Source organism: Hirundo rustica, chromosome 14, assembly GCF_015227805.2.
Source record: "Hirundo rustica isolate bHirRus1 chromosome 14, bHirRus1.pri.v3, whole genome shotgun sequence".
NCBI lineage: Eukaryota > Metazoa > Chordata > Aves > Passeriformes > Hirundinidae > Hirundo > Hirundo rustica.
The window spans coordinates 10,557,339-10,583,409 of record NC_053463.1 but is presented as its reverse complement, the minus strand read 5'-3'; the positions used below and the strand labels follow the sequence as shown (position 1 = coordinate 10,583,409).

General features: G+C 41.4%; 3 protein-coding genes across 8 annotated transcripts in view; all 3 read left to right on the top strand.

Moving 5' to 3' along the window:
- The window catches only part of ACSL6 (acyl-CoA synthetase long chain family member 6), a 58,102-nt gene extending 53,181 nt beyond the window's left edge, over nt 1-4,921 (top strand). For all 5 annotated transcript variants that reach the window (XM_040078002.1, XM_040078003.1, XM_040077999.1 and 2 more), the window contains one exon: nt 257-4,921. In XM_040078002.1, the coding sequence (XP_039933936.1) occupies nt 257-397 (141 nt within the window). In that variant the 3' untranslated portion in view covers nt 398-4,921. The remainder of the gene's footprint in view (nt 1-256) is intronic.
- Nucleotides 4,922-5,671: 750 nt separating this feature from the next.
- On the top strand, nt 5,672-19,449 carry MEIKIN (meiotic kinetochore factor). Its single transcript, XM_040078599.1, is given in 15 exon segments — nt 5,672-5,734; nt 5,736-5,940; nt 7,361-7,448; nt 7,677-7,755; nt 8,737-8,797; nt 9,438-9,578; nt 10,011-10,130; nt 10,382-10,421; nt 11,662-11,723; nt 12,507-12,601; nt 12,920-13,096; nt 13,439-13,519; nt 14,074-14,229; nt 14,516-14,639; nt 16,258-19,449. Coding segments are annotated over 15 exon segments (1,539 nt in total). The 3' UTR covers nt 16,305-19,449.
- Nucleotides 19,450-20,268: 819 nt separating this feature from the next.
- Nucleotides 20,269-26,071, top strand: part of FNIP1 (folliculin interacting protein 1) — a 64,673-nt gene continuing 58,870 nt past the window's right edge. Inside the window, exon 1 of one of the 2 annotated variants that reach the window (XM_040078023.2) lies at nt 20,269-20,454. In XM_040078023.2, coding sequence (XP_039933957.1) covers nt 20,366-20,454 — 89 coding nt within the window. In that variant the 5' untranslated portion in view covers nt 20,269-20,365. The remainder of the gene's footprint in view (nt 20,455-26,071) is intronic. The other variant, XM_040078021.2, reaches the window with a different exon arrangement.

Sequence of the window (26,071 nt, the reverse complement as noted above, 5' to 3'; positions counted from 1 at the left end):
GAAACTGCAGTGACAATATCACACTGTCTCTTGTGTGCTGCCTCGCTGTGCTCTGCTTTCATACAGAAAAGAAGTTTATGTGCTCATTCTCTTGGAGAGCTCCCTTCTGTGGGCAGGGGACAGAAATCCTGGGGACTCAGCAGAAGAGTGCCCTGGATTTATGGCATCACTGGAGGGAAGCACAGTAAAAAAGTTAATGTTTATTCAGTGTGATGACTGTAACCTTTGCTATAAATATATTCCTCTTTTATTTTAGGTCAAAGCCATTTATATTCACTCTGATATGTTCTCGGTGCAAAACGGTTTGTTGACACCAACATTAAAGGCAAAGAGACCGGAACTGAGAGATTACTTCAAAAAACAAATAGAAGAGCTATATTCAAGCATCTCCATCTGAAATCACGGGAATAATCTTTGGAGTAATGGACTTCATAGCAATATTAGAATAATACTCAAAAAGTACAGAGCCAGAACGACACTGCTGAAATGGATAAGCATCTGAATCTTACATTTGAGCCTTTCATTTTTCTAGGATTTCATTACTAACCATATTTTCCCTTCTTTTTGCCATCAGGTGTGATACAATTTCTTTTTTACTCTAGGTACACAGTAAGGCACTACTAAAAGTTATGCTAAATTGCCACAAAATATGCAGAAATTTCAATTTATGACCAAATAAATTATTGAAGCATATCTTATACATAGCTACAAACATTTCTAATTAAAATAGGGAAAATTTCAGGTATGTCTGTTGATATTTGATTGTATATAACCTAATATATTAGAAACTAAAATAATAAATAATTCAATAATGTGGTCTACCTCAAATAATCAGTGATTGATGGTGAAAGTAAAAGTCTATTTTCCCTGATTTGGAACTTCAAGCTGGATACTGGTTTATATAGTAAGTGATTGTTTTTAATTTTTTTCAGGACATAAATGACATTGATTTGATTTAATCATTGATGACTTAACAACCAGAACACAAATAGGAAGGAATTTCCCACTATTTGTACTTAATAGACCTATTAGTATATGACATCTAATGGATTAATGTTACCTTGAAATTACAAGAACGGGGTAGGAAGCAATAGCACAGAATTCCCTCTATTTCCTTTTCATCCAAACAGTTAATCCATGGTATGCAGATTCTGCATTAGGGCTCCTTTAGTCCAGTGCACTCACAGACATCTGAACTGCTCGAACTGAAAAGGCTGCAAAAGCATCGTTGGCTCTGTGGTGGTTTAGGTGGGAGTTCATGATAATCCATACGCTCCCAACCCCTAATTTATTACTTCACATGCTGCTAATACTGCACAGTCCAGCTGGACTAACTCCCTTTCAGAAACAGCTAGCTCTAAAGAAACGGAGCACAAGGAATAAGCTGTGATTCTGGATGGGCTTAGCAAAATGAAAGGGTTTGGGTAAAGGCCAGCCTGAGGTGCAGCAGTGGAGGGCATCCTTTGTCTGGCCATGCAGGGGGAAGGAATACTGCCCCAGAAGACTCATGGGATGGGCCAAAGGCTGTGTTAGCCATTGCTGTGCAAGGTGTCACCGTATGGCAGAACAGTGGACGTGGTGGCAGAAAAGTCTGTTTTGGGAACATCTTTATGGTCAGACATCTGGGAGCATCAAGTCCCATTGACATCACTTCCAACGGCCTCTCTGGAATAACCAGCAAGCTGTCTGGAAAAAAGCTTAGATTTCTGTGGTCATCAGAAAGGGTGTAATCTGACAAGAAGTAGGAACAGACTCTAGAGCTCCCTCTTGGTACAAAGCACGGTACAAGGCAAAGAGAAAACTGTCATCTCGAGTTGCTTGAATACTTGGACTGCCAGTGGCTTCTTTCTGCTAAAACAGGGTCCTAAATATCTGTGTATTTTCCTAGCTGATGTTTGTCGCACCAGTGCATACTAGCATGGAGCTGTGCCTGCTAGGTCTTTGCTAAGACAGTGGAAGCACACTTATTTTCTCTCTTATAGTGGAATCCACTGTAGATTTTTGAAGCTAAAAGTTTCAATTTTTAATCTAAACAGTATTTTATTTTTTCTCTGAAGTTCTGTTGTGTGCTTCCAAATGAAATAAAATGAATTAATAAGTTAGTGTTATACAAAGACTGATTTATTCCAGTGATTTCAGAATAAAATGATACATAGGAAACCGTATCAGTAACATAATGACTCAAACAATGTGGCAGTTTGATTTATCAAGTGTGCGTTTGATCCCTTTATGCACCCGATTCCTCATTTGGTTTCAGTGCAATGACTCATATCAGTTCAAAGTAAGTAAAGAAATATCTGAGATCTGATGGGACCATCATTTTTCACCAGAGTATGCAGCAATAGCATCCCCAAGGAATCTGCGTGCACCATGTCAATGCATGATAGGGATTACTGCATCAAATCTGGCTCTTTAGGTCAAGTCATAAAGGATTTTTATCTTAGTGGAGTTCAGTTCATATCCTTTTTGTATCAGCCAAAAGACAAGTCATTACATACACAACCTTCAAAGCAATGGAGAATTAAATTCAGTACATTTCCTGTCTGTTTTAATGCAAGTTTCAAAATAAAAACCCACAAACCCTAGCCATCCAAGAAAGTAGAGTAAAGCTGTTTTTCACTGATATGTTTTTATCTGAATTTAATTTACTTTTCTCATAAAATTATTTCAGGCTTTTTGAGACAACTAAACTTTGTATAAGTATAGAAGATCCCAATATGAGTTTATTTACAGCTTAGATGGCTGTTATTTTTACATATATGATGCTGAATAATATATCTGTATTCTTTTGGTGTCAGACGCACTAGAGCCAAATACATGAACACCAAAAGAATAAGAAAGAAAAAGAAATGCAGACTTGGTCACACTTGGATGATGCAAAATCTGACTTGGTTTTTGTCACACCAAAAGTGTGAATGCTTTCAGAACTTGTGAAAAATTATGTAAATAAACTAAAAGCTCTCTTTTATACTTGTATAATCAGATTTTCCTCTGCAGGTCACTCTCTTGCCATAATCATAACGATGTTGTAAGAGATTAACACTTGAAAAAGAGACAAGCGTAAGGCATGAGCTAGGGTCAATCCTGATTCTCTTCAAATTCCAGGAATATTTATTTTGTATTGCGGTTTCTTGAAGTGAAATACTTCTTGTGACCACCAAGGAAAATTCCCCAGGGCTGTCCAATAACCAGGTTGGGGTTTTTTGTGGGGATTTTTTTGTTTGTTTGTTTGGGTTTTTTACCTTAAGATTACTAATTACAAAATTAGTTTCTATTATTCATCTTAAAGAGTGGAAACTCTTTTTGCAGTCAGTTCCACAGTTGCAGTACTGCATTCTTGAACACGTTAAACATGGGAGGTTCTTCCTAGGCCTGGTGCTATGCCTGTGGAATCACTGGAAGACTCTCTTATATATAAAAAAATCACAATAAAATACATTTTTCAGGAAGACACTCTTGCTTAGTTATATATTTTGTATGTTCTTTGCTTTATATATTGCACAGAGAAAAATCTGTTCTGCCAAAATGCACAAAGTGTGAGCAGAAACCAGACCAGAGTCTTTGACCCCATTTGGGCAGGAAATACATGGAATAATTCTGTCCTGAAAGGCACATTTGTAGGTTAAAATGCTTGATGCACATCAGGTGAGATAGAGACGGTGAGTTTTTATTGATTCAGTACCATTTTGCAATCTGCCCTCACTGCTAGTCAGTATCTATCAGCAACAGTTAAAGTCCAGTCTCATTTTTGCCATGAACATAAAATTCTCGTGTGAAACACAATAATCTGACCTTAACCTCTGGAATGAAAAAATTAATTTTGATTTTTTTGTTGTTGTTTTACATGTGTTAAAAGCACAAACTGCTGATCTATATGTAAATAAATGCTACAAGATGAATGTAAAATGGGAAAGAATATACTATTTTTGCATGGTAATAGGTTACTTAAAGACCTCTTGATGCCTTAGAAAAAAAATTGAAAAAGTATTTTATTTAGAGGCAATTCTATTGGCATACTTTTTGTACATTTAGTTCACTTTGGTTTTCTCTGGGGGAACAAAAATCAATACTAAACCATTGTTTCTTCTTGAAATTGATGTTCTTCAGTATTTTGCACATTTGGTGGTTTCTATACCACGTTTGCACCTGTGAAACAGTGAAGCTTTTCAGAGAAGAAATCTGGATGTCTGTAGCACAGAAGTGAAAAAGTTTTAGATCCCATGAATTCTTCCAAAGAAAAATGTTTTCTGAGGCATCTGGAGTCCCTTTAAGCCCTTCATTTTAGCTTTTTGTTATGTATTTTAGCAAAGTAAAAGCAGCCAACAAATGAGGCATTTTGGTAAGTGTTGCCTATTGTATTTTCAACTGAAAGTGAAGGGGGGTAAAATTTAACATATACATTTGTGTAAAAAAAAAATCCTAACTTATTTTTTTTTCAGTTTTGGTATATTAGCATGTATATCAAAGAGTCATCTATGGAAACTTTTGTAAAGAACTAAATTCTCACCTTTCTCAAAACTTCTCATAAGATTTTCTCGTGGACTGACATAGAATAAAAGCTCTTTTATAAAATCTGTTGTTCCTCCAGCACTTTGTCCTCACCATCGGTACTAAGTCATTCGGAATGTGTGCCTAAACTAAACGTAAAAATTAGAAATTATGTAAAATAAAATAACGACTGAAAACATACTGGGACATGAGATTGATTTTAGCAATCTCCTATGAAAACAAATTGTTGCAAAGTTCTTTGAAGATGCAGCAGTCTTTCTGTATTGGTTTCATTTTTTTTTTTTTAATTTTAAATCAATAATAATATAACAAAATGTATATGCTTGTTTAATATAAATTGACAATTGGGAATGCATAGTATTTTTTTCAGACTGTGTCTAAACAAATAAAGTTTCAAAGCATTCGAGCTCTATTCGGGTTTTTGCGTGCACTTTTATCTCCCTTCACTTGGATATCCAGAAATGCCTGAAGCGTCCAAAGCCAGGTTGGATGAGGCTTGGAACAACCCGGTGTAGCAGAAGGCATCCTTGCCCACGGCAGTGCCTTTGAACAGGACTATATTTGGGGTCCCTTCAACCAAAATCATTCTATGATAATATACACTCTATTTTTTCAGGTAGCGAAGCACCGAAATTCCTCATTTCTACAAACTGAAGCTGACACACCGGGTCGGACCAGTAGAGGGATTATGACACACAAGATTTATTTACTCCATTTTCATACACGAGTTTTTCCCCGTGAGGGCGGTGAGGCAATGGCACAGGCTGCCCAGGGAGCGCTGCAGGCCGGGGGGGGACGAGGCACGCAGCTACCGGGCCGGGCGAAGCCGTCCCCGCCCACAGCGGGTCCCTCACTCCGAGCCGGGCGAAGCCGCCCCTGCCCACAGCGGGTCCCTCACACTGGGCCGGGCGAAGCCGCCCCTGCCCACAGCGGGTCCCTCACACCGGGCCGGGCGAAGCCGCCCTTGCCCAAAGCGGGTCCCTCACTCCGAGCCGGGCGAAGCCGCCCTTGCCCACAGCGGGTCCCTCACACTGGGCCGGGCGAAGCCGCCCCTGCCCACAGCGGGTCCCTCACACTGGGCCGGGCGAAGCCGCCCTTGCCCACAGCGGGGCCCTCACGGGGGCCGCTCCCTCACACCCGGGCGCGTGCGGCCGCCCCGCGCATGCGGGCTGGGGGCGCGGGGGCGGCGCCGCCTGAGGGGCCGCGGGCCGAGGTGGCTGCGGCCGGCCGGAGTGGCGGCGGCCGCTCGGGCTGACATGGAGCGGGACCGCGGGCTCCGCGCCCCCGGCGCCGGGAAGGCACCGCGGAAGAAGCGCCGCTCCTCCCCTCTGCCGGGGGCGGACGCTCTCCCGAGCAGCCGGGCCGGTGTCTCCCAGATGTGCCGGCGGCGCCTGTTCGGGAGCGCGGGGCCTCGCGGGCCCGAGCCCGCCTGTAAGCCCCTCTCCCGGGCGGTGGAAGCTGGGCCGGTACCGGCGGGAAAGGGTGGGGGAAACACCTTGGACCTTGCGCTGTGCTTTGTCCGGTGTGTTCTCGTGGGTAAAGATGCTGGGCAGGGTAATCCTGCCAAGGTTTTTACCAATAGTGTCCTCGGTGTCCCCCGCCAAGGTCTCTTCCTCACACGTGTGCCCAGCGCAGCGGGTCCTGTGTGAGGTTGGGAGGTGGTTTCTTGTTATCTATGTTCCTCACCACTTGGAGAAAGCAGACTGCTGTTCTGGAAATAGGTGCTGTTTTAGCTGCTGGTTAGCAATAGGAAGGATTTTTCCTTCTGTGAAGTGCCTCCCCTCCATTTAATCGAGTTGGAAGGGAGCACTGAGAAATGACTAGACAAAAGCCTTGCTACCTTTGAGAGAGTACTTTAAGAATTGCTTGAAGTCATTACTCAAAAGGAGCTGCCTCGTTGTTGAACGCAGTGCAGCAGATACCAAGCTGAGAATTTGAGACGTGTTAAGAAAAAAATGAAGTTCAGGGGAAGGGATGGGAATGAACCGAAGGCTGACAGAGTATGGGGAAGACCAGCGTGGGATGTCTTGATCTTGGAGTAATCTTGGGTAATTTAAAAGTAGGGCTTTGCTGTTAGAGGGTACAGTGAATGTTTGCTATTGCCTTGTGCCTGCTCTGCTGGCTCCTGCTCTTGTATGTATTTAGTGCTCCTGTGCACATGACTGGGTGCAGCCGCCGCCTGGAGGTCTTCCAAATGCTTGAAAAAAGAAGAAGGAAAAGGATGACTCCTGTCCATATATCATTCTGTCCTGAATTCCCAGAAAGCTTCATCTGAAGGGCTCTCTGGGGAAATGCAGTGACTCAGACCCAGGTTTTAGTGTGGGGATCCTTTGCGGTCATAAAAGCTTAGCTCTAGAAAGTTTGACTGTTTCTAGCTCTTGGATAATGACAGCAAAGCACAAAGCTAAATGACTTACAAAATTAGTTTCAGGATAAGAAAATATGTCTCTGAAGTTTGCTGGTTACTGATTAATTGTGTCATTAATGCCATTTGGGATTATATACAGTGAGGACCAGTTTATGTAGACATCCTTGATACTCCTAATAAACTCCATTTAAAACTGATTTGTACTCAAACTTCTTTGAATCAAGGTAAAAGTTGCTTCCAAGGTGGTGGAATTTTTTCCTTTTAATCAACAGGTTTCTAAAACTACAAGTATTTCTTTAGGGCTGCTTTTTGTTTTGACTTGATATACTGCTGAAAAAAGCAAAGCCAGATTTTACATTGTGATAGGGTCAGAAAGTGTTATGAGTGTAGAAGGTGGGAACAGTTAAAGGTTCCCTGTTAGAAACAATAATCTAAATTCTAATGCTGAAGTTATCATTACTGAACTAAATATTTATTCTCTAGGCCCGAAGAAAAAGTTCAGTGGGAAAAACCTACCGAAGATTAAAGAAAATGTTGAATTTGCTGAAGAGAGCTCTTCATGCAAGCAAAGGTCAGCTGGAACTCATTCAAACACATTCAAAACATTGTTAAGGCTTGCTAGTAAATGATAGTGTTTTGCCTTGTGAGATGGCTCTTGGAACCATGCAGTCTGAATTGCCAGTGCACTGATGTTTGTCACATTATTTATTGACACCCCACAAAGACATTTTGGAGCTGCTGCTTTTATCTAAAACAGTGTAGCTCTGTGATTGAACTTAATTCTGTTCTTCAACTGCAGCAATCAAGTGACTGTCAGAGAAACAACAGACTTCAAGATGAAAGAAGGGGAACCAGAAGAAAGCAGTGTACCACCGAAGGTGAGAATTCTGTCTTTGCTTTTTATCTACTAGTGATGGAGGATAACTCAGAGAAATGTGACACTTAAATTCTTTCTCTATTCAGGTAAAAGTTCTTATGAGTTATGTCTGCATGTGCCCAGACATTTTCCAGGCTGAACTTGGTCCTGCATTTTGCATTACACTGTGGAATAAAGCTGTTGGAGCTACTGGTAGCATGACAAAACACCAATGCTAATTTACCTGGATGAGGCAAGGCTGTAGGAATTGTGTTGTGTGGAAGAGATTCCAGTAGATTGTGATTCCAGAGAATTGCTCAATTCTAGGTCAGGCACTGACCTTTGACAGGTCACTGACGCTCTTTCTTGTGTTATTAAAACCATAACAAAGTGATTGCAGATGATGGTACAGTAGTGTTAGGGGACAGTTAATACTGCAATGGCAAGAGAATAGTGAACCAGGTATGTTTGAACTGAAATCTGCTGCAGCAAAGGGCACAGGTGATACTGGCATAAAACTATTTTTCTTTAAAGTGTTAGCTCTTCTTTAGAGTCTACCAATTATTTACATTTTCTACAAAATGCCTAGTTTTGTAGAATCTACTGCCTATGCATCACAGATGTTTGTATTTACAGAAATGATGTAGGATTCTGAAAGTGAGGACTGGGTGTCTGAAAAAAAAAAAATAAAATCAAAAGGCAATAAAATTAATTACTCCACCTCTGTTGTGCATAAGTTCAGTTGCGGTCATTATGTCTTCAATGGTAGTCTTATCCAGCAAAGATTGTAGGGATATTCAGGATGAATTTTAGAGCTGTAAGATTGCAGGTTTGTTACTGTGCATGAACCTGCTACAAATTACACTGTGAATAGCAAGCTTAAGCAGTGAAGTACAAGACAGTGAGTTTTCTCAGCACCTGCTAATGTAGGATGATACTTAAATGCCTTTCTTTGTCTACATTCAGTTTTCTCAGGTGGTTGATATTGGTCTTTTAATTTTAGGAATCCAAAATAATCAACTTTGAAAGTAAAGGAAGTTTGAAAAATGCTGAAGTGACTTCAAGTGAGTATAATCGCAATATATTACTAAATATATTTTCTATCGATATTAAACTGAATATGAAATCCATGTTATAATTTTATTTCTGTAAAAGTACTGGTCTTGTACTGTGGCAGTGTTGTACTGGTTCTGGCTGTGTGATACTAGAAAGTGAAGGTTTTGATACCACTGGCTGGACTTCTGCCTGCTATTGCAGCCTGGGCTCACTGAATTGGTTAAAGGCAGCACAGACAGACCCACAGCACCTGAGACAGTCTTGAGCCCAGCCTGCTGGAAACCACATGATCTTGATTTTATCATTGACAGAACTAGTTGTGGACATGAGTTCTTCAGTGTACTCAGACCTGTGTTTCTAAAAGCTTGTGACCTATTTAAGAATTACCCTACTAGAGCTTAAATTCTTCAGGCATTGTCCTTGTGAGCCTTGGGCAAAGAACATATCTTCTCTTGGCTTATAGTAGTGTATGGAAGTAAACAAAGAATGCCCTTTGTTTGCTTCTTTAACTGTATTATGACTCATTATAAGATACTGACATGACAATATTTAGCTCATTGCAGGAATGAAACTCAGATAAGGAAATCCTGATGGTTTGTACAAGATGATAGATTTTTTTTTAGCCACCGTTTTTGTCTCTTTCTCTAGGTACAGAAATTACTCTTCCCACAGGTGTTTCTACCTTTCTCATAGAGTGTTTAGATGAAGATTCAGCTGCAGACTATAGCATTGCTAGTGACAGCCTGAAGACTTATTCATCCCCTGAAGCATTCAGAGATAACGATTTGGGTGAGAGTTTTGGGTGACTTTTTTCAGTTTTATTTGACGTAGAAAATGTGGGGAGACTGTCTACAATAGCAAGACTAGCAGCCTCACTTTGTGTGACTCACCAGGTCACATTTTTGCTATAAACCTGTGCTTAACATGGAATGTGTCTATCTGTCCTCTAATCTGGTTTGAATTGGATCCTTGTGTAATTTGAATCCTACTGTAAACCTAAAGTACTCACTGTTGACACAAGCTGTTTATTGGGAATGACCCTCAAATGTGTGTTCAGTCAAATTCCTTTCAAACTTTTCTGCAGCTGTTTGAGCCAAGACAGTGCTTTAATTTTGCTTTTTAGTTCCTGTACTGCAAATATTGCTTTCAGTTTGGTTACAAATTTAATAACGCAATGAATTTCAGCATAAGAAATTTGCACTTATATTTTTTTATGTCCAGAAAGATGCAATTTTTACTCTGTGGACCTTGACAAGTACAAGAATTCTACTCTCCTGGACTCCAGCAAAGCAGTGACCATAGATAAGATACCACAGATCTCAAATCTTTCAGCAATATTAGGTAATTCTATTCTGCAATACTTATGAACATAAACAAATTTCATTCTGGTGTGAGGAACCTGTATAAAATATGTAATGATCATTTTATGTAAGGTCTGTCTCCATAATGGAGAGCAGCTCCTTGCAAGTGGTCTGTATTTGCTTCTAATATTGTGCTTTAGAAGTCAGTTTGCACTAAGAAATTGTCTGATCTAAGGTGGCATAGTTTTTTCATTTAAAGTTTAGCTTTCATGTTTTGGGGTTTTTTTTTAGAACCCGCACCAGAGAATTTTTCAGACCGACGCATTAGAAGGTAATCACTACAGCAGACTCTTTGATGCACCTAAATGTTCAGACTCTTCTTTTTTGAGAGATACTTAAAAGAAAGGCCAGTTCAAATAAGCCTCTGCTCCTGCAAACACTTCTGTAGAGTTTCAGCTACCTGTGTCCTCACTAACTTTGATATTGGTGGAATTTGAAATTGTTCAGGGAAGAGTTTGCCTTACAGACTTTTAGTTTGGCCTTGCGGCTGCTGGGAAGTCAACATAAGAGAACTCAAGTGAAGGATTTTATGGAGGGAGATGACATTTATTTAAAAAATCCCTAAATAAGTTGCTATTATGCAGCTGCACTAATTCTGTCAGATTTCATTCAGTCACAGGAAGGGGTGGGGGGTTAAGGTAGTCTGGCCAGGCTTGTCTGTGTGGTAGAGTGTGAAGAGTACCTGTTGTCAAGTCTTCATTAAATCTGACATTCTGTGCTTACCCAGAGAAAAATCAGGTTCTGGGCAGGTCTTTTATATTCTTTAGGAATCATCAGCTTACATGGGGAGCTCCTTTGCTTTGGAATCCTGCTGACTTTATATTATAAATCTTGGACCAGGTTACTGCCTGTTGATAGTGTTTCCTTACTCAGAATACATCTGCCAGGAAGTAGAATGGGGGGTGTGTGTGTGCTGTGCTGGCACCCTGCTGACACCCTCCTGTTGTTGGGTGCTGGGTTTTCTCTGACAAGTTGTCTGTTGTGAGGTTTTATCACAGAGAAGGATCTTCTGTACTTGGCCTTGTCACAGAGCTGCCTTCAGGTCCTGACATAAAAACCTGAGGAACATGAGTGTTTTTCTAGGAACAGCATCATTTCTTTAAACCCTTGTGCTTCTCCTTCCAGTCTTATATGCAGACATTTTCATTCATAACACATATCAATCTTAGTGTTACAGATCTCTACACAATAGTTTCTGAATTTTCTTTTGAACCTAATTTTCCCTGCATCCTCCTTAAATGTGTTCTGTCCTAGAATGCTGAAGTGCTAAGTATTTAGTGAGTCTTCCGTGGACCTTAAATTGCAACAATCCTCAGGATAAGATGTGTGACTTGATAAACTATCAAATAACTGTAAAGGGTGACGAAGCAACTCCTTAATAATATTTTTTAAAATAAGATTTATCCCTTTTCACTCAACCTATCTTTTCCAAGGATATTCTTGTTAATCTATATTTTTTTAATATTAACATTCATTCAGTATAGTTGTTCTTTTCTTTTTTCCTCTTCTAGAAAGAGACTATCAAATTACTATTACAGTTCTTCAGCATTAAGCATTTCAACTCCACTGGCAGGTAAAATACGACCTGAAGCAGTTGTACTAGCTGTGAGAACAGAGTATTCTACCCAAACTTAAATGATTGCACAGTATCTAAACAAAGCTTCTAGTGTGTCATTTGTCTTCCAGCACAGACTAAACTAAGTTACGTCTAGAAGGGAAAGTGTGAATTTAAAAATCATCCCAGCAAATAAGATTTGGTTCTAATTAATGTGTTAGGAGAAGAAAACAAAACCAACCAACTAAAGTCTCAGACCCTGCATTTTTCAATTTAAACACCCATGATGCTCAATGAAAATTGACATTTCTTATTTACCTTACCCAGGAACACAACTGTTTGGGTCATGCTCTTTGCTTGAGCTTATTTCATATCACTTCACGAATACTTTGAGTCCCTGATGTAACTACAGTTCTGATCTGTGACTGATACAATTCTGTTGGTAGCCTGCTTACCACATAATTCCCCTCCGCTTAAATTGGACTGTAATGGCAGCAGAAGTTGCCACTGGTAAAGACTGCTGTGATTATGCAGGTCTCTGGTCCCACAGCATTCACCCAGCTGGAAACAGTCAGGTGAACATAAGATTAATAAGCAGCCTTGTTTATGGAATGGGAGAGGAATAAAGCAGTCCTGATGGTGGGGAGAAGGAGATGAAGGTTGCATTGGAGGGAAGAACTGTGTGTTACGTGGGTGGCTTTGGAATTATTCCTCTTTGAAAACCATCCTGTAATACATGGGGTGGAGAGTAGCTGTCATCTTTGTCTCAAAGTTAATTAATGTGTTGGAAATCTGTCACAGGAAAAAACCTCTGTAAAATAACAGCTGCAAGAGAGAGAACGCCAGACCTAAAAAGTGGTATGCGCTGTTCTTCACCGTTAGGACCGGAAAGCAAGGTGAAAGATCCTTAATAAATCAGCAAAATAAATGATTTGCTCCTTGTACGGGTGGAAAACTCCACCTAGAGGAATAGCAGTTGCTGCTACAGTTGTAAAGCAGTGATTGCAGCCAGGGTAGAGTGAAGATGTAGCTTTCATTTTCCTGTCGATAGAGAAATAATGTTCCCAAGCTCACTGTTTTTCAGACCGACTGTGTCAGTGGTATTCTAATGGGCTGTGTAGAGCTTAACTATGACAGGGGGATTCTTTTTTTAGTGTTTATCCGGCTCTAGAGATTCACTTTGTAATACAAAATGTAATTGTTTCACTATTTAGCATGATAATAAAGAACCTAAAGCCAAAAGGCGGAAGAAAAAAGAAAGCAATTTTAATCCCTTAGAAGAAGGTTCGTCATCGTCATTGTTTAGGCGTGATGTTCCAGAAAACACATCAGCCAGATCAAAGGGGTTGACAGCAGAGGTTCTACCCACGAAACCGACAGATGATGTGGTGGTGAGTATTCTCATTGTGCCCCACTGATTAACACTGGTGTGGAATGGAAGTGGGAGTTGTGAATCCTAACTGAAGTTACAATTAAATAGCAGAAGTGGCAGAAAGTGCCACATCTGAAATGTCTGTGCTGCAGTAAACGAGTTCTATGTCTTAATTTTGGAGAGCATAAGACTAAAAAAGAACCCCAAGTGACAGGAATTCCATACTTAAATCTGAAGAACTAGTAGTAATTCTTAATGGGGTTCCTAAAGTATTGTGTACTTACAGGAGAATACTGTAAGAGTAATAATAAATAGCAAAGACTTTGAAACTGATACTGAGTTCTTCTCTGTTTTTGTTCAGCAAATGACTTCCACCATGCTAATCATGGAGGAAAATAAAGTCCTAAAATATCCTGGTAATGCTCAGCCTCTAGAGCTAGATGTGAGTGTCTATCTGATTTTTTTTTTTTTTTTTTTTTTTTTTTTTTTTTTTTTTTAATGATTAAAACCAAAGGAATCACTGCTTGTGGCACATTCCATTTCTGCCTGTATATATGTTACACTGCAAATTGCACAGCTGATAAATTCTGGACAATTAAAAAAACCCAAACAAGCCAGTCTAGGAATTTGTTTTGTATTTTTACAAATGTAATGTAAAACCAGCACTAGTTTCCTTACTTGCACAAACTCTGATTCAAAATTGATATTTAAATGCCAGTTTGAATTCTTCGTCAGTATAGGTAGTACAGTTCTGCCACTTGTCTCTTCACACTTGAGCTTCACACTTGAGTGCATAGTTAGATAATAGTTAGATTAATAAATAGCTAGATTTATAAATCGAGACTACCGGGGTGTTGCTGAATCCCTAAATAATTTTTAATTAAGCAGTAGAATATCTTTTGCATGAGCCTACAAGCATTAGCCAATCTGAATTTTTGTCCATTATTATACTGGGCAATTATTTCTGTATATTTTGTTTTTTTGGCGGAGCTGTAGCTTAGCCTGTCACCAGTGTGTAAAGCCTCACCTGGGGAAGACCTATTCCTGAATACCACAGGTCCATTTGTAAATTCAGAAGAAATTGTTCCTGCATCTCTGAGCTCAGAAAAAGAAATTATTCCTCAAAGTCCAGAAGAAAAGAATATTTTAAAGGTTCTGATTTTATTGCACTTCTTAAATCCAGTTTTATCATGCTGATTTTTACTGTGCTGTATATTTAATCCTTACAGTATCAAAAGTGCTAAAGAAAACGTTTAAAGCTTTGAAGCTTTCTGTCACCTTTTCCAATAGCATATTGAGTGTACACAAGTAGTCCTGAATGTTTTCTAGTGACATGCTTTGAAATCTGCATGTAATTTCTAATTTCCCTAGAAGAAAGGTAAAAGAACATCTCTTCAGTGGGAATTCTTGTGTGAAAGAAGTGTCATTAATCTTTCAGCCTCCATGTGAACGACAAGAAATCTGCTCCATCATTAGACTGTCACCAGGCGAGAGGCCCTCCCGGCGCCAGCAAGTTCCAGTTAAGAGGAAAGAGTTCTGCCTTCCCAAAGGAGTGCCTGAAGGTAAAGGAAGTATATAGACTTGGTTCACTGTGCAGATGCTAACTGATTATTTGAGTGTTTAAGGGTTGTTGGGCTTTTTTTTTAAAGTCTGAATATTTGGAAAAATCACAAGGCTAAAAAGAGTGTAAAGTGCAGAAAACTTCAAGTCTCTGGCTTAATAGTGTTTTTGTGCAACAGTGCTTTATTAAAATTGCACTAACCTTTTCTCCTCCAAGGATCTTTAGCATAGGAATTAATACAGTCATAGGCTACTTCAGAATTAAGGCCTTAATATTATTGTGCTTTATTTCTAGGGTGAGTAAGCCTGACCTGAACTTTAGTATTTAGCGCCACCCCTCCACCAAAGTAGTTCAAGTTATCAGTAATGTTTTTCTTTAAAAATTAGCAGTTTCTCACAAGGTTTCTGTTCTTTTCTTCTGAAACCCTTAACACAGGGAAAGCTCCTTTCTTCACTCCCTTGGTTTTTGTTAAACAAAAATGACAACTCTCAACAGAGCTGTCTCATGACTTAACAGAGGTATAAGCCCCTCCCTTTCCCATCTCTCCTGAAGTTTCTTGGTGTACCACTGGATGGCACATGCCTTCCAAAGTTTAAAGTAGTTCTTCTCCAAGTTTCCTGAAAGTTGTGTGTCATTTGTTCTGTTTTAATTCAACACAGAGACACTACATAAGTGTGGCAGCTTACAAAACACAAAAGTTTTCATTTGCAGTCTCTTAGGTCCAAATGTTTTCTGTAGCAAGGGGGAACAAAGAGACACGGACTCCCTTGTGCATGCAAAGGAAATCACTTTACTGTAGAGAACACTCCCCTTTTATACCTTCAACTTCCACTGGACATCACCAGAACTTCACAGAAGAAGGGCACTCGTTGGCTGTTCGGCTGCCCACGTGTCCTAGCACCCAACCAGCCTCCTGCTCATGTCCTGTCCACACGTTCCTCCTCATACCTGCCTCTCACCCCCCAGCTGACCTCCAACCACCCAGCCTGCAGCTGTGCCCTCCTACAGGGCTTTCTGATAAACATAAGCTTTAATAACTTCAACAATTACAACCCCATCTCCCACAGTCTTCCTACTATTATCAGTTATATGCAGGACCTAGAATGCCGGGAAGTGCTTGTAAGTGTGTGTGTATGTATTAATGAATGACACTCATCTGATGCTTCTGTACAGATCAAAGAACTGGGATGCTAGGTCTTGTGCCCAGGCAAATTGTGATAATACAGAACACAGGTTATGCTTGGTGGGCAAGTGAATCTGAAATCAGCCAGTAGTGTTGTCCGAACAAAAGTTTGGTTTTCTTATTCCTTTTCTAGAGGGTCCTGGTATCAGGAATTAGACCCCACTGTTGTGGGGAGTTTATGCTGGATGTTTTGTTGTCTGCTCAAGGAGTCTTTCAGATGATGCTGGTTTTCATTAGGAACGTACATATACTCGAAACTATTGTTCTCTCCTCACTGGCAAATGAGATCTGCAAGATCCAGATTCTTCCAGACAAATGCTAGCATTGGATATATCTAGTGAACATCTGAACAGTTGGTCAGATCATTGAGCTTTCTCTTACATGTAAAAATGTACCACTTTATTGATAATTATTTATCACTTCTTTTTTCTCCCAGATACTATTATAAGTACCAAAAATTGGATCTACTGTAAACAGAGATGAGATTTTTGGCTCTCAGCAGGAGTTAACAGAAGAAATGACTGTCTTGCTGCTGTGGCAGTGTGGTAAAACAGAACTCCTAACTAGTAAATAATGGTTGTAATTTTTTTTTTGTTGTTTTTGCATGTATGTTGTTTGAAATTTAGTATTTGCAAATACTCAAATACTTGATATTAAATTATTTTGTACAGCAGCTAGATCCTGTTCTGGGCATTATTTTGTAAGGATTCCATAAAGATGATTCTTCAGTTTGTTTAGATTTTTAAAAAGTGTGACTGGAGAACAGAAGACCAAATTGCTTTAATAGAATTACTTTGGGCTCTTTTTCTGCCAAGATTTCTAGTTTTCTCTAGTAGCATTAGCATCTAAAGATGTAAACTCTGTTTAAGTGTTAACATTGGCTATGAAGGTAACTGCATGTCCTGGGAGTGGCTGTGAAAGCATTCATGTACTCTTGGGGACCCAGAAGTCAATAGTATGCCACCATTAAACTCCTTGAATGCTTAGGTCTGCAGAACTTGGGAGGTACAGGACTGTGTGTTCTGCTGTAATTTGAATTCTGAACACAAATACAGGTCATCTTCACCCCATCATCACTGTGAATTCCCTCTCAATGATCAGCACTGGCATTCTAGGTACATCCACTTCTGCCGCTGCCATCTCAGAGTCCTTCCTGTTTCATCTCAGGTATTTTGTAATATCACATCTCTGTCATTGTTTTTGCTAGTGGCTTCAGACTTAGAGAAAGTAAATGCCTTATGTGAACAGAATGGTGGGAAAAAAAAACCCAAAAAACCCCCTTTTATAGCTGAACTGTTTGAAGAGATGGATATTGACCTTCTGGATTTTCAGGTTACTGCTCACACTGTGTCCACACAAGTCAAATTTCTAGTGCTTCCTGCTAAGCTTGTGGATTGTTAATTCATAAATGTTGTTTTTAATGTGCTGAATGTCTGAGAAAACACTGTCAAGAACATGGTTTTTTCCACTTGAATTCATTGCACATTAAAGTAATTTGGACCCCTACAGTGTTCTCACTACAATATCCTTTACTCAGCCTTTAACTGAACAAAAAGGAACTTTTTTGATATTTCAAAATGCTAGTATGGCTTTCAAAAGTCTGAGTTTGTTTCTCAGTGTTATCACCCTGGAAAATAGTTCTGTATTTCCAAAAGAGCATGACAAGAAGACTTAAAAGATAGTTTGACTGCATTTGAAAATACCTGCGAAAGTTCAAACCCTGATCTTTTCCCCATTGCTCTGGGGTAGAAGGAAGTGCAAATAATTGCTGCTGGATTAGTCTGTGAACAAGTATTATATAAACATTCTAAATGGCTCAAGGTTAAAAATTATGCCATTAAGCTATTTTTCTTTTAAGCATAAGTAGAATGAGTTCTGCCAATAACTCCTTGGAGTCCTGTCGGGTATGCTTTTAATTATCAATATCCTTGTTCTTGCAAATACTAAGTCACAAGTAATTATACAAGAATCTGGAGGCCCTAGGAGACAGAGGTGAGCTCCTTGATGTAGCTTTAAGCAAAATTGAAAGTTACATATTTTGTAAGTTATGTTTATGATGTTTATTCAAGTAAAGGATGGTCCAGAATAAAGATATGTTTCCTGTAAGGGAATTCTGGAAGTCATAGGAGAAAACACTTATTTTGCCCCAGGCCATTTGGTAGTGTTATCCAAAGAGACTAATACTGGCAAACTAATTGGAAAGTACAAGAGAGGAAAATATGTTCTGTAACTGTGGAATTGGCAGTAGCAGCCTGAATATTGCTGGGGTTTGCTTTTGTTTTTCTTGATGTGATGAGGCTGTATAGGAGGACAGAAATATCATGAACCACAATCTCTTGTCCTTCCCTTCAGTTATGAAAGCAGTGCTTCTTATCATCTTTTGTCTGACTCTTAGAGAAAGTGTAATTAATTACCAGGCTAGCTCTTTGCCCCAGGGAAGGAAATTCATTTTGAGGCTGCAACAATCTCTACTCTTGTTCTGCTGTTCTCAAAGGAACGGCATTTTCCCATAGTTTGGTTTTCAGCTGAGAAATGACTAAATAAAATATCATTCAGATGAGAAATGACTAAATAAAATTTCATTCAGAGTGGAAACTGGCTCTTCCATATTGGTAGGTAAAGGTTATGGGTCATGGCCAGTTAATGGTTAGGACAGAGGAGGTTATTTGTGCAGTGATTCAGGAGAAGAATCTGTTCAGTGTCACCAGGGCTGCTCTGTCACATCCCAGACATGATGAAGTCTTAATGGCTTGAATGAAATTGCTTCCAGCGACTCAGTCCATGCAAGAACTCTGATAATCCTTTATCACCAGGAACTGTGCATGGCAGATGCATGTTGAGTAAATGTATTATACATAAATGTGTAAGAGGTTTTTCATTAACACTGTTCAGTTATTCTTGTTATCTGAAGTGCACTTCTAGGAGACTTTGACTTCAAGGACTCAGAGATGGTGGGAGATGTTTCTTGTACTGGAGGGCTACAAAGGTACATGTACAGGCCAGTGGAGGGTAAAGCCTTACATGCAAATGGTTCTGGTTTGGTTCATAATCTTTAGACAGAAGAGAGATGTCCGGGGTCCAAATATACTGAATGTACACATAAGTTCACTTATATTTAAAGAGGCTCTATCAGCTTGAATTGTAATGCACTTGAGCTTAGCTAAATCTTCATTGCTCTAAATTGTGAAACTATTTTATTTTGTTCCCTGAGGACTCTTTATCTTTGAGACTGTATTTATGTGCTTCTCTTGAAGCCAGAAGGCTTCCACATGGTGAAAGGATGTAAAGATTGTTGAGGTATAAGTCTGTGGCAGGCACGTGTGTCTTCCATACAGAACAAGGGGGAAAAGATGCATCTAAACAATAGTCCATGTATTGTGTTAGAATTGTCTACAACTTCTGGTAGATGGAAAACAAAGTTCCTACAGATGGGTGATTGTGAAGAATCATTTTGTAGATATGTTACACATACACTAAATTATGCCTTAAAAATAATCTGCTTAATTTAATCTTACATCATACGTTGTTTTAGCTTAATTCCATTTTCCAGGGAAAGCAGATGAGTCAGTCAGTTTTGTCAGTCCTTAATTAAACATCCTAGCAGGGTTGTATCTGAACAGTGAGACATTGAAAGAGACTTAGCTGTTACCAGGGTTTCTATTTCACTTAAGTATTACTAATAAAGAGTTTTGTAAAAAGGCATAGATACTTCTGATTTTATAAAACCTATCACACTTTTTTTTTTGTTGTTTTGGTTTTGGTATCAGTTGCTGGGCTTTATGTTCTAAATACTCTTTTGTGGATGGATGTTTTACCTGTAATGACGGCTTCCTCTGCCATCAACTACACGGGTTCCACCTTCCCTCTAGGTTTTGACTGCAGTGTATCTGAGCTGAGCCATTCTCCTACAGCTATGGGAGAATCGCTTCGTGTACCTGCAAGGAGAGCGGGCAGGACCTGGATTTTCGAGCTTTGGGGTAAAAGACGTCACCTTTCTCTGGTGCACCCCTGCACGCCGAGTCCCGAAGGCGCCGGGTAAAGCCACGAGAAGGATCTGATGCCTCGATCGTGACCTCCTCTCGCCTTCCTGGGGCTCCTGCCTTTAACTTCCGTCCGAAGAAGGAAAACACAACAGCGGCGCCTTATCGCCGCCCCCGGGGGATTCCTCGGCCCTGCCCCCGGCTGAGCCCCGCCGGGAGCGGGCGCTTTCCCCGCACACGCTGCAGCCGCAGGAGCCGCCGAGGCGGGCGCAAGAGAGGAACTCCGAGCTGCCCCCGGCCCAGCGCTCCCCGCGGGCTCTGCGGGGCTCCGCTCTTCACGTGGGGCCGCCCACGGGGCCCGCCCCGCCCGCCGGCCGGCCGGCCCCCGCTGCCTCCGTCCCTCCCCTCGCTCCCTCCTCCCCTCCTGGCAGCGCCGGGTGACTAATTTCTGTCATATGACTGTGACACCGAATGGAGCGGGGCGGGCGGAACTAGCCGCGACGAAGGGACGGCGCTGCGCGGAGCCCAGCGCCTCGGCGCCGGGGGCAGCGGCAGCGCCCCAAAATGCCGCCCACCCTCTTCCAGAAGCTCTTCAACAAGAAGCATGGGCTGATCTCCCCGGCCAGAGACGCTCGCGACGACTGTGTCTTCAGGTAACCGGGACGGGGCCGCGCTCCTCCCCTGCCCCAAACTTCTGCTCCGAGTTCCTCGCTGCCTCCGCCGCCCGGAGGACGCGGGGGCTGGCAGACCCTTCCCCGCACCGTCGGCAGCTCCTCGGCGACGTGCCTCGCTGCCCTCAGCCCCGGGGGATCCATCCTCCGCGGGAGCCCCGGGGCCGCCACGGGCGGGCCCCTCCGGCGGGCGCGGGGCGGGAGCCCCCCGGGACCGCCACGTCGGGGCCGCTGCGGTGCCTCCGCTCGGCTGCCTCCCCACCGGGGCCGCCGCTGCCAGCGCCGGGCCGTGCCTCGCCCCCAGCCCGCGGGTGCCTCCCCTTGCCCGGCGCGTGTGAGGCCCCGGTCCCCGCGGGCCCCTCCGCGGATGCTGCGGGCCGGCGGAGAGCGACAGGCGGGCAGGTCCCCTGGGAGCAGCCTCAGGAACGGGGAGAAAACGTGAAGTTTTGGCCAAGAGATGAGCGGGGCTTCTAGTGAAATTCGTCATTTGCTGCTCTTACGGCAGCAGCACTGGTTCGGCCGAGCGGGGCCGAGCGCAGCACGGGGAGCGGGGCAGGGGCCCCAGGGCTGCCCGAGGGGCCGTGTGGGCTCGCACGGCCCGAGCCGGTGCCTGTGGAGGCCGGGGCGGGGAGAGGCTGCGTTCGGCTGCTCTGCGGGGCCTGGGGCTCCCTCGGAGCTGCCGCGGGCTGGTTTGCTTGGAAACAGGTAGCTTTTGTGTCGTTCCACACGTGAATAATGATCACGCTCGAAATCGATGCCCGTGTCTTCGTTCTGGCAAAGAAAGAACCTGCAATATCGCTTTAAAGTGCGGTTTGCCATCGGGATGCAAATAAAATCTCCTTCATTAGTACGAGTTACGCGCTTCTTGGAGCATTTCTAACAGTGTGGTGAAGCTCTCCTCCCACCCGCTGCCTTGAAGTTTACTGCCTACAAATGGTCAGCCCTTGGGTTGCTCCGTAAAGGGACATCTCTGACTGATGGGCTTAATTTTCTCTGGTGGGATACCCCTTTTAGCTGCAGTATTTAGCAGTTTAGATGGATAATAGTGTATCTGCAGTTATTTAAGTGCAAGGGTTTTCAAAAATTATTGGTTGGACAAAAAATATTGATGAGTCCTCAAGGAGTCAAGACATGCTCCTGGGCATTACCTGGAGCTCGCACAACTTTTAAAGACACTGATCCGTAACTGCTTTCACACCTCTCTGATACTCACTGTAGAGTGAATCCTTGTTTTTAATTATCTTTAAGAAACAAAATATTTTAAGATGTCAATGTCATCTTATTTTCCGGGTCATCTTAATACTGGACTAGAACCCTTGGTGGGGCAGGGAAGGGGTACTAGTATTGCTCTGTGTAATTGTCTTGCCTTTTTGCCTTTAGTGATGGGTTTGTCTAGAGACTGGTGGTTCATGCAACAGCTGCAGTGCAGACCTGGGGCAGAAATGAGGGAATCAACCCGTGTTGAAAGGAGGAGAGCAAGGTGGCAAGGTCTGTGTTTCCCTCGTCACCTGTATCATTCTGTGCCAAACTGGCTCTGAAATTTATAGTGCTGTTTCGCTTTGTGATATGAACTGTCAACTGGTAATGGGTGAATTTGCAGTTAGGGTTTTTTGTTTTTTTTTTGTGGACCCACAGGTATAATTTACAGGGAGAGGCTGATGAGGCTCTGGGGAGGGTGGGAGATCCAGCTCTGACTTAGAAGGGCCAAGAAGTATTTTTGAAGATCAGTACAGATGCTCTCGAGGTGTGTTGCCTAACGGCTACTTTCATTTTCCAAATGGACCTAAGTTTGTAGCTAAGATCACAGTTTGTTGGGATTATCAATTCCTGGTGAAAATTTCAGATATTGCACAAAATGAGGACTGTTACTTAAGACAGCTGAGTCTTTGAAGGCTGGAAGCAAGCACTTCAGAATCTAGACTGTTGCTGGTTCCAATGAACCTGGATGCAACAGCCCCATCAATTCCATTGGGGCAAGGTGATGTTTTTTGGATTGATACATTATATCTGTTTACAGTCTAAATAACAGAGCATTTCCCAAATATTCTGAGCACTGTTATTTCTGTATGTCTTCACTTTGAAAACTCAGGTCTCTTATTGAGGAGACTGTGTAGAACAACCCTAAAAATGCATAAATTCTCTTACTATATTTTGTGAACAATATGTACTCAGAGAGAAGATCCCAAGTACCCTGGTAATGACATTAGTATAGCAGAACATTTAAAGATGATTTTGCCACTTTTTTTTTTCTAATTATTAATATATTTTGCATTCCCATCAGACTTATTATGAAAATTCACCAGGTCTGTTTATTTCACCTTACAGTAAAGCAATACTTTTCAGGGGAAACATTTTGTTTAGTTGTTAATTAATTTGTTTGGCTTTTTTTTTTTTTTTTTTTTTTTTTTTTCCCCCTTCCTGCCAAGGATCTTTTTCTGTGCCATGGGTGCATGAAATTTTGTGAGCCTAAGTCTAGCTAGACTCTGTAAAACCCTTCAGGACTAAGTGCTGGAGAAGTTAAGAGGTTTACTAATGGGAACAGTAAGTTAGCAACTCTGAAATATTTGCTGAGGTGCCAGTTTGCCATTTATATAATTTTTTCATATATATGTGCAGTTTATTTTACGGAAGAAACTTCAGGAAATCACAGTAGATCCACTACTTGTTAGTTTTTTAGCTCTTCCATTTAATCCACGGCAACTGGCAGGCTTGGCCCTTAGACTGAAATCTCTTGCTGCAGCTTGACATTCACATGGTGAGCAAGAATATTCAAATTTTAGTGGTAAAATCTGTTTACAAGAAACACAGAAACACCTGCAAGTATTCTAGGAGGGAATAGTCAAGCCCTTATATTCCAAGATGTAGAGTACCTGCTGTCTACTGCAAATAATACTCACGTGAGTGGATTTTCCCTAAGGGTAACTCTTGCTATAAATAGGATCTCTTGGCCATATTGTAGCATCTGGCACTGGCTGCTGCTGGTGACAGGAGAGCTCAGCCCAGACTCAGGCTGTTACAGTTATTAGGAAAATAAAATTTCAGGTGAGCTAGAATTTTAAAATCAAAGTGTTCCTGTTGTAAAATACATAAAGGTGTTCACATAAGCGGTAAGCTGTATGTGTCTAAAATGGAGATATGCTTTAAAATAATACTTAAATGCACCCTGTTCCAGTAAGATGGAAATAATCTTACAAAAACTTCTTCAAATTAAGCAGAAGCAGCCATGTATTTCTGCTGTATATTATATAGGCACACAAAGCATTCCAGTGCACGTTTACATTACTGACTGTTACAGATAGTGATTTTCAGCTGCTGTGTCTTTCCTGGCTTTCCAGGGATCCCCTTCAGCCCTCCAGAGAAAAGGAAGCTGGTAAGTCACTGGAAACTCAACCAGCTTTTTGTTCTTCAGAGTGGGCTCAGTAGATTGAGGCTGAAACTCAGTAAATTACCAAGAGGGCTGAGACTTAATATCCTTTTCAGGATGTGTGGGCAGTATTTCCAATGGTAAATACAGCTGCAAGGACTGCAGCAGAGTTTCTGCAGGAGAGTGTGTTGGGATCCTGATTGTACTTTGAGCACTATTAGCATGTGGCAGAGAGAGAGGGATTGTCTTGTAACACTGAGCTGTGGGACTTGTACATTTTGGGGCTCTATGTAGGAGGGAAACTCAGTGGGGATTTTTTCTGTCTTATGTGTAAAGTTCAAATACTTGTTCTCTACTGTCTCTAGACATCCTGCCTGCCTAGCTGGAGGATAGAGGGATTACTAATCAGGAGTTCTTTTTACACTACAGCTCAAGAAAAGCTTCAGTGTCTCTTTTTTTATTTTAATCTAGGGAACTCTAAAGAACCATCTCACCCCGAGGGGCATTCCACTGATGTTAGCAAACTCTGTTTTGCTCTTGTTAAAGCACCTGTTGTAGAGGTACAGCTGTGTGGTCATTGTTTAAGCTCAACAGAACCCCTTCCAGTTTCAAGTCATACCAGTGGTGTGGGTTATCTTTGGGCACATTCTTCCTTTAGGCCTTTGCTTTGGTTATCTAGGTATTTTTGAGAATGAGTTCTGTTTATCAAGTAGGGAGATACAGGAATAAGTAATTTTAAATGCTTTTTACGATGGAGAAAGTAATTTTTGGTTGTTCTGGACACGTGCTTTCATGGGGTCTTCTAGTAATATGTGCTGCTCCTTTATTGAGAGTATAATTTGCAGGTTCCTGACATAGGAAAGGCCTCAGGCTGACTGCAAAATAGTATTTCCTGAAATCTGTCTAGGCAAGCATTCTCCATCAGCCCAGACTCTTTCTGTTCTCCGTGGCAGTGACTTTAAATGGTATCCTGAGATTTGTTTCCTTTCACATAATTTTTGGCAGTGCCATTTATCAAGGGAATGACAATAAACCTAGAGTTGTAAATGGGTAGCTTGATACAAAGATGCTTCATGAGCCAGTTCTTCTGCAGAGCTATTGCACACTAAAAATGGTATGTGCTTTCTTACAAAAACATAATTGCTTCTTGAAAGAGGCTAATTTTTGAAATAAAATGCAAAGAACTGCAGAGGCACTTATTAATGTGTAGCCAGAGACTACTACAGCTTTTTAAAGTGGAGACTGGAGTAAGGTGAAGGAGGAACATGAAAGTTATTTTTACATTGGTATTTCCAGTCAAAAGTTTTACCCACAGAATTTTTTTCTCAGGAGCAGGTAGCTTTGTGTACAGCTTGGCTGAGGCCAGGAAAGCGGATCTCTTGCCAAATTGTGTCAGTTCTTGGGAGCAACACAGCCAGCAAATTCCTCATCCTAATAGTTCTGCACAAGGCCTTTTAAAGTTCTTCCTCAGCAGTGCATCTGGCCAGCGTGACCAAAACCTGATATTAATGAAACAGCATGTTTTGATGTTTGTTCATTTCTGGCATTCTGCAAGGTTTTTTGTCAATATTTGTAAAACTCCTGGAATTTCACCACCTCAAAGTCTATCCTCCAAAAGAGCATTAGCTGGACCTCATTTTGTAATATGTCCAGCTTTTTATTTTTTCCAGTTATCTGATAAATTTAAAAAGCTTTCGTGCCATAATTTTTAAGACTACTCAAATTCTTAAACATCTGAAATATTACTGTGCTTTTATTAAGCTAATTTCTGTCCTTTAATGTCCTTTTAAGTTTTGCTTTTTTATAAAAATCCATCTCTCCTGTAATCTCTGGAAGAGCATGGTTTTGGCTTTTTAGTTGCATTCATTAGTTTGAGTGCACCAAGTTTTAATAAATACTTCACTTTGATTTATGCACAGTTTTCTCTATGCTATGATGATTTTGGCTTGTGTTTTGAAATATATTGCTGCTTTCTAAAGTACTTCTTTTTGCCAAAATCTGTTTTGCATTTCCTGTCATGTAAGTTTTTATGCACCTTCCAGTGCTTAAAGTCAATTTTCATCTTGGAAACAGAGACGTACAAGCAACAAGATTCCACTGAGCACCTCTGGAGCTTGGAGATAATTTTGACAATTTCTTTTGAAAGGGCTGCTCTCCAAGCCCTCCTTGCCACCATTCTCTAGGTCTCCCAAATGCTTCTCTAGGTAGGAATATGGTGCTCCTAAAACACCCAGC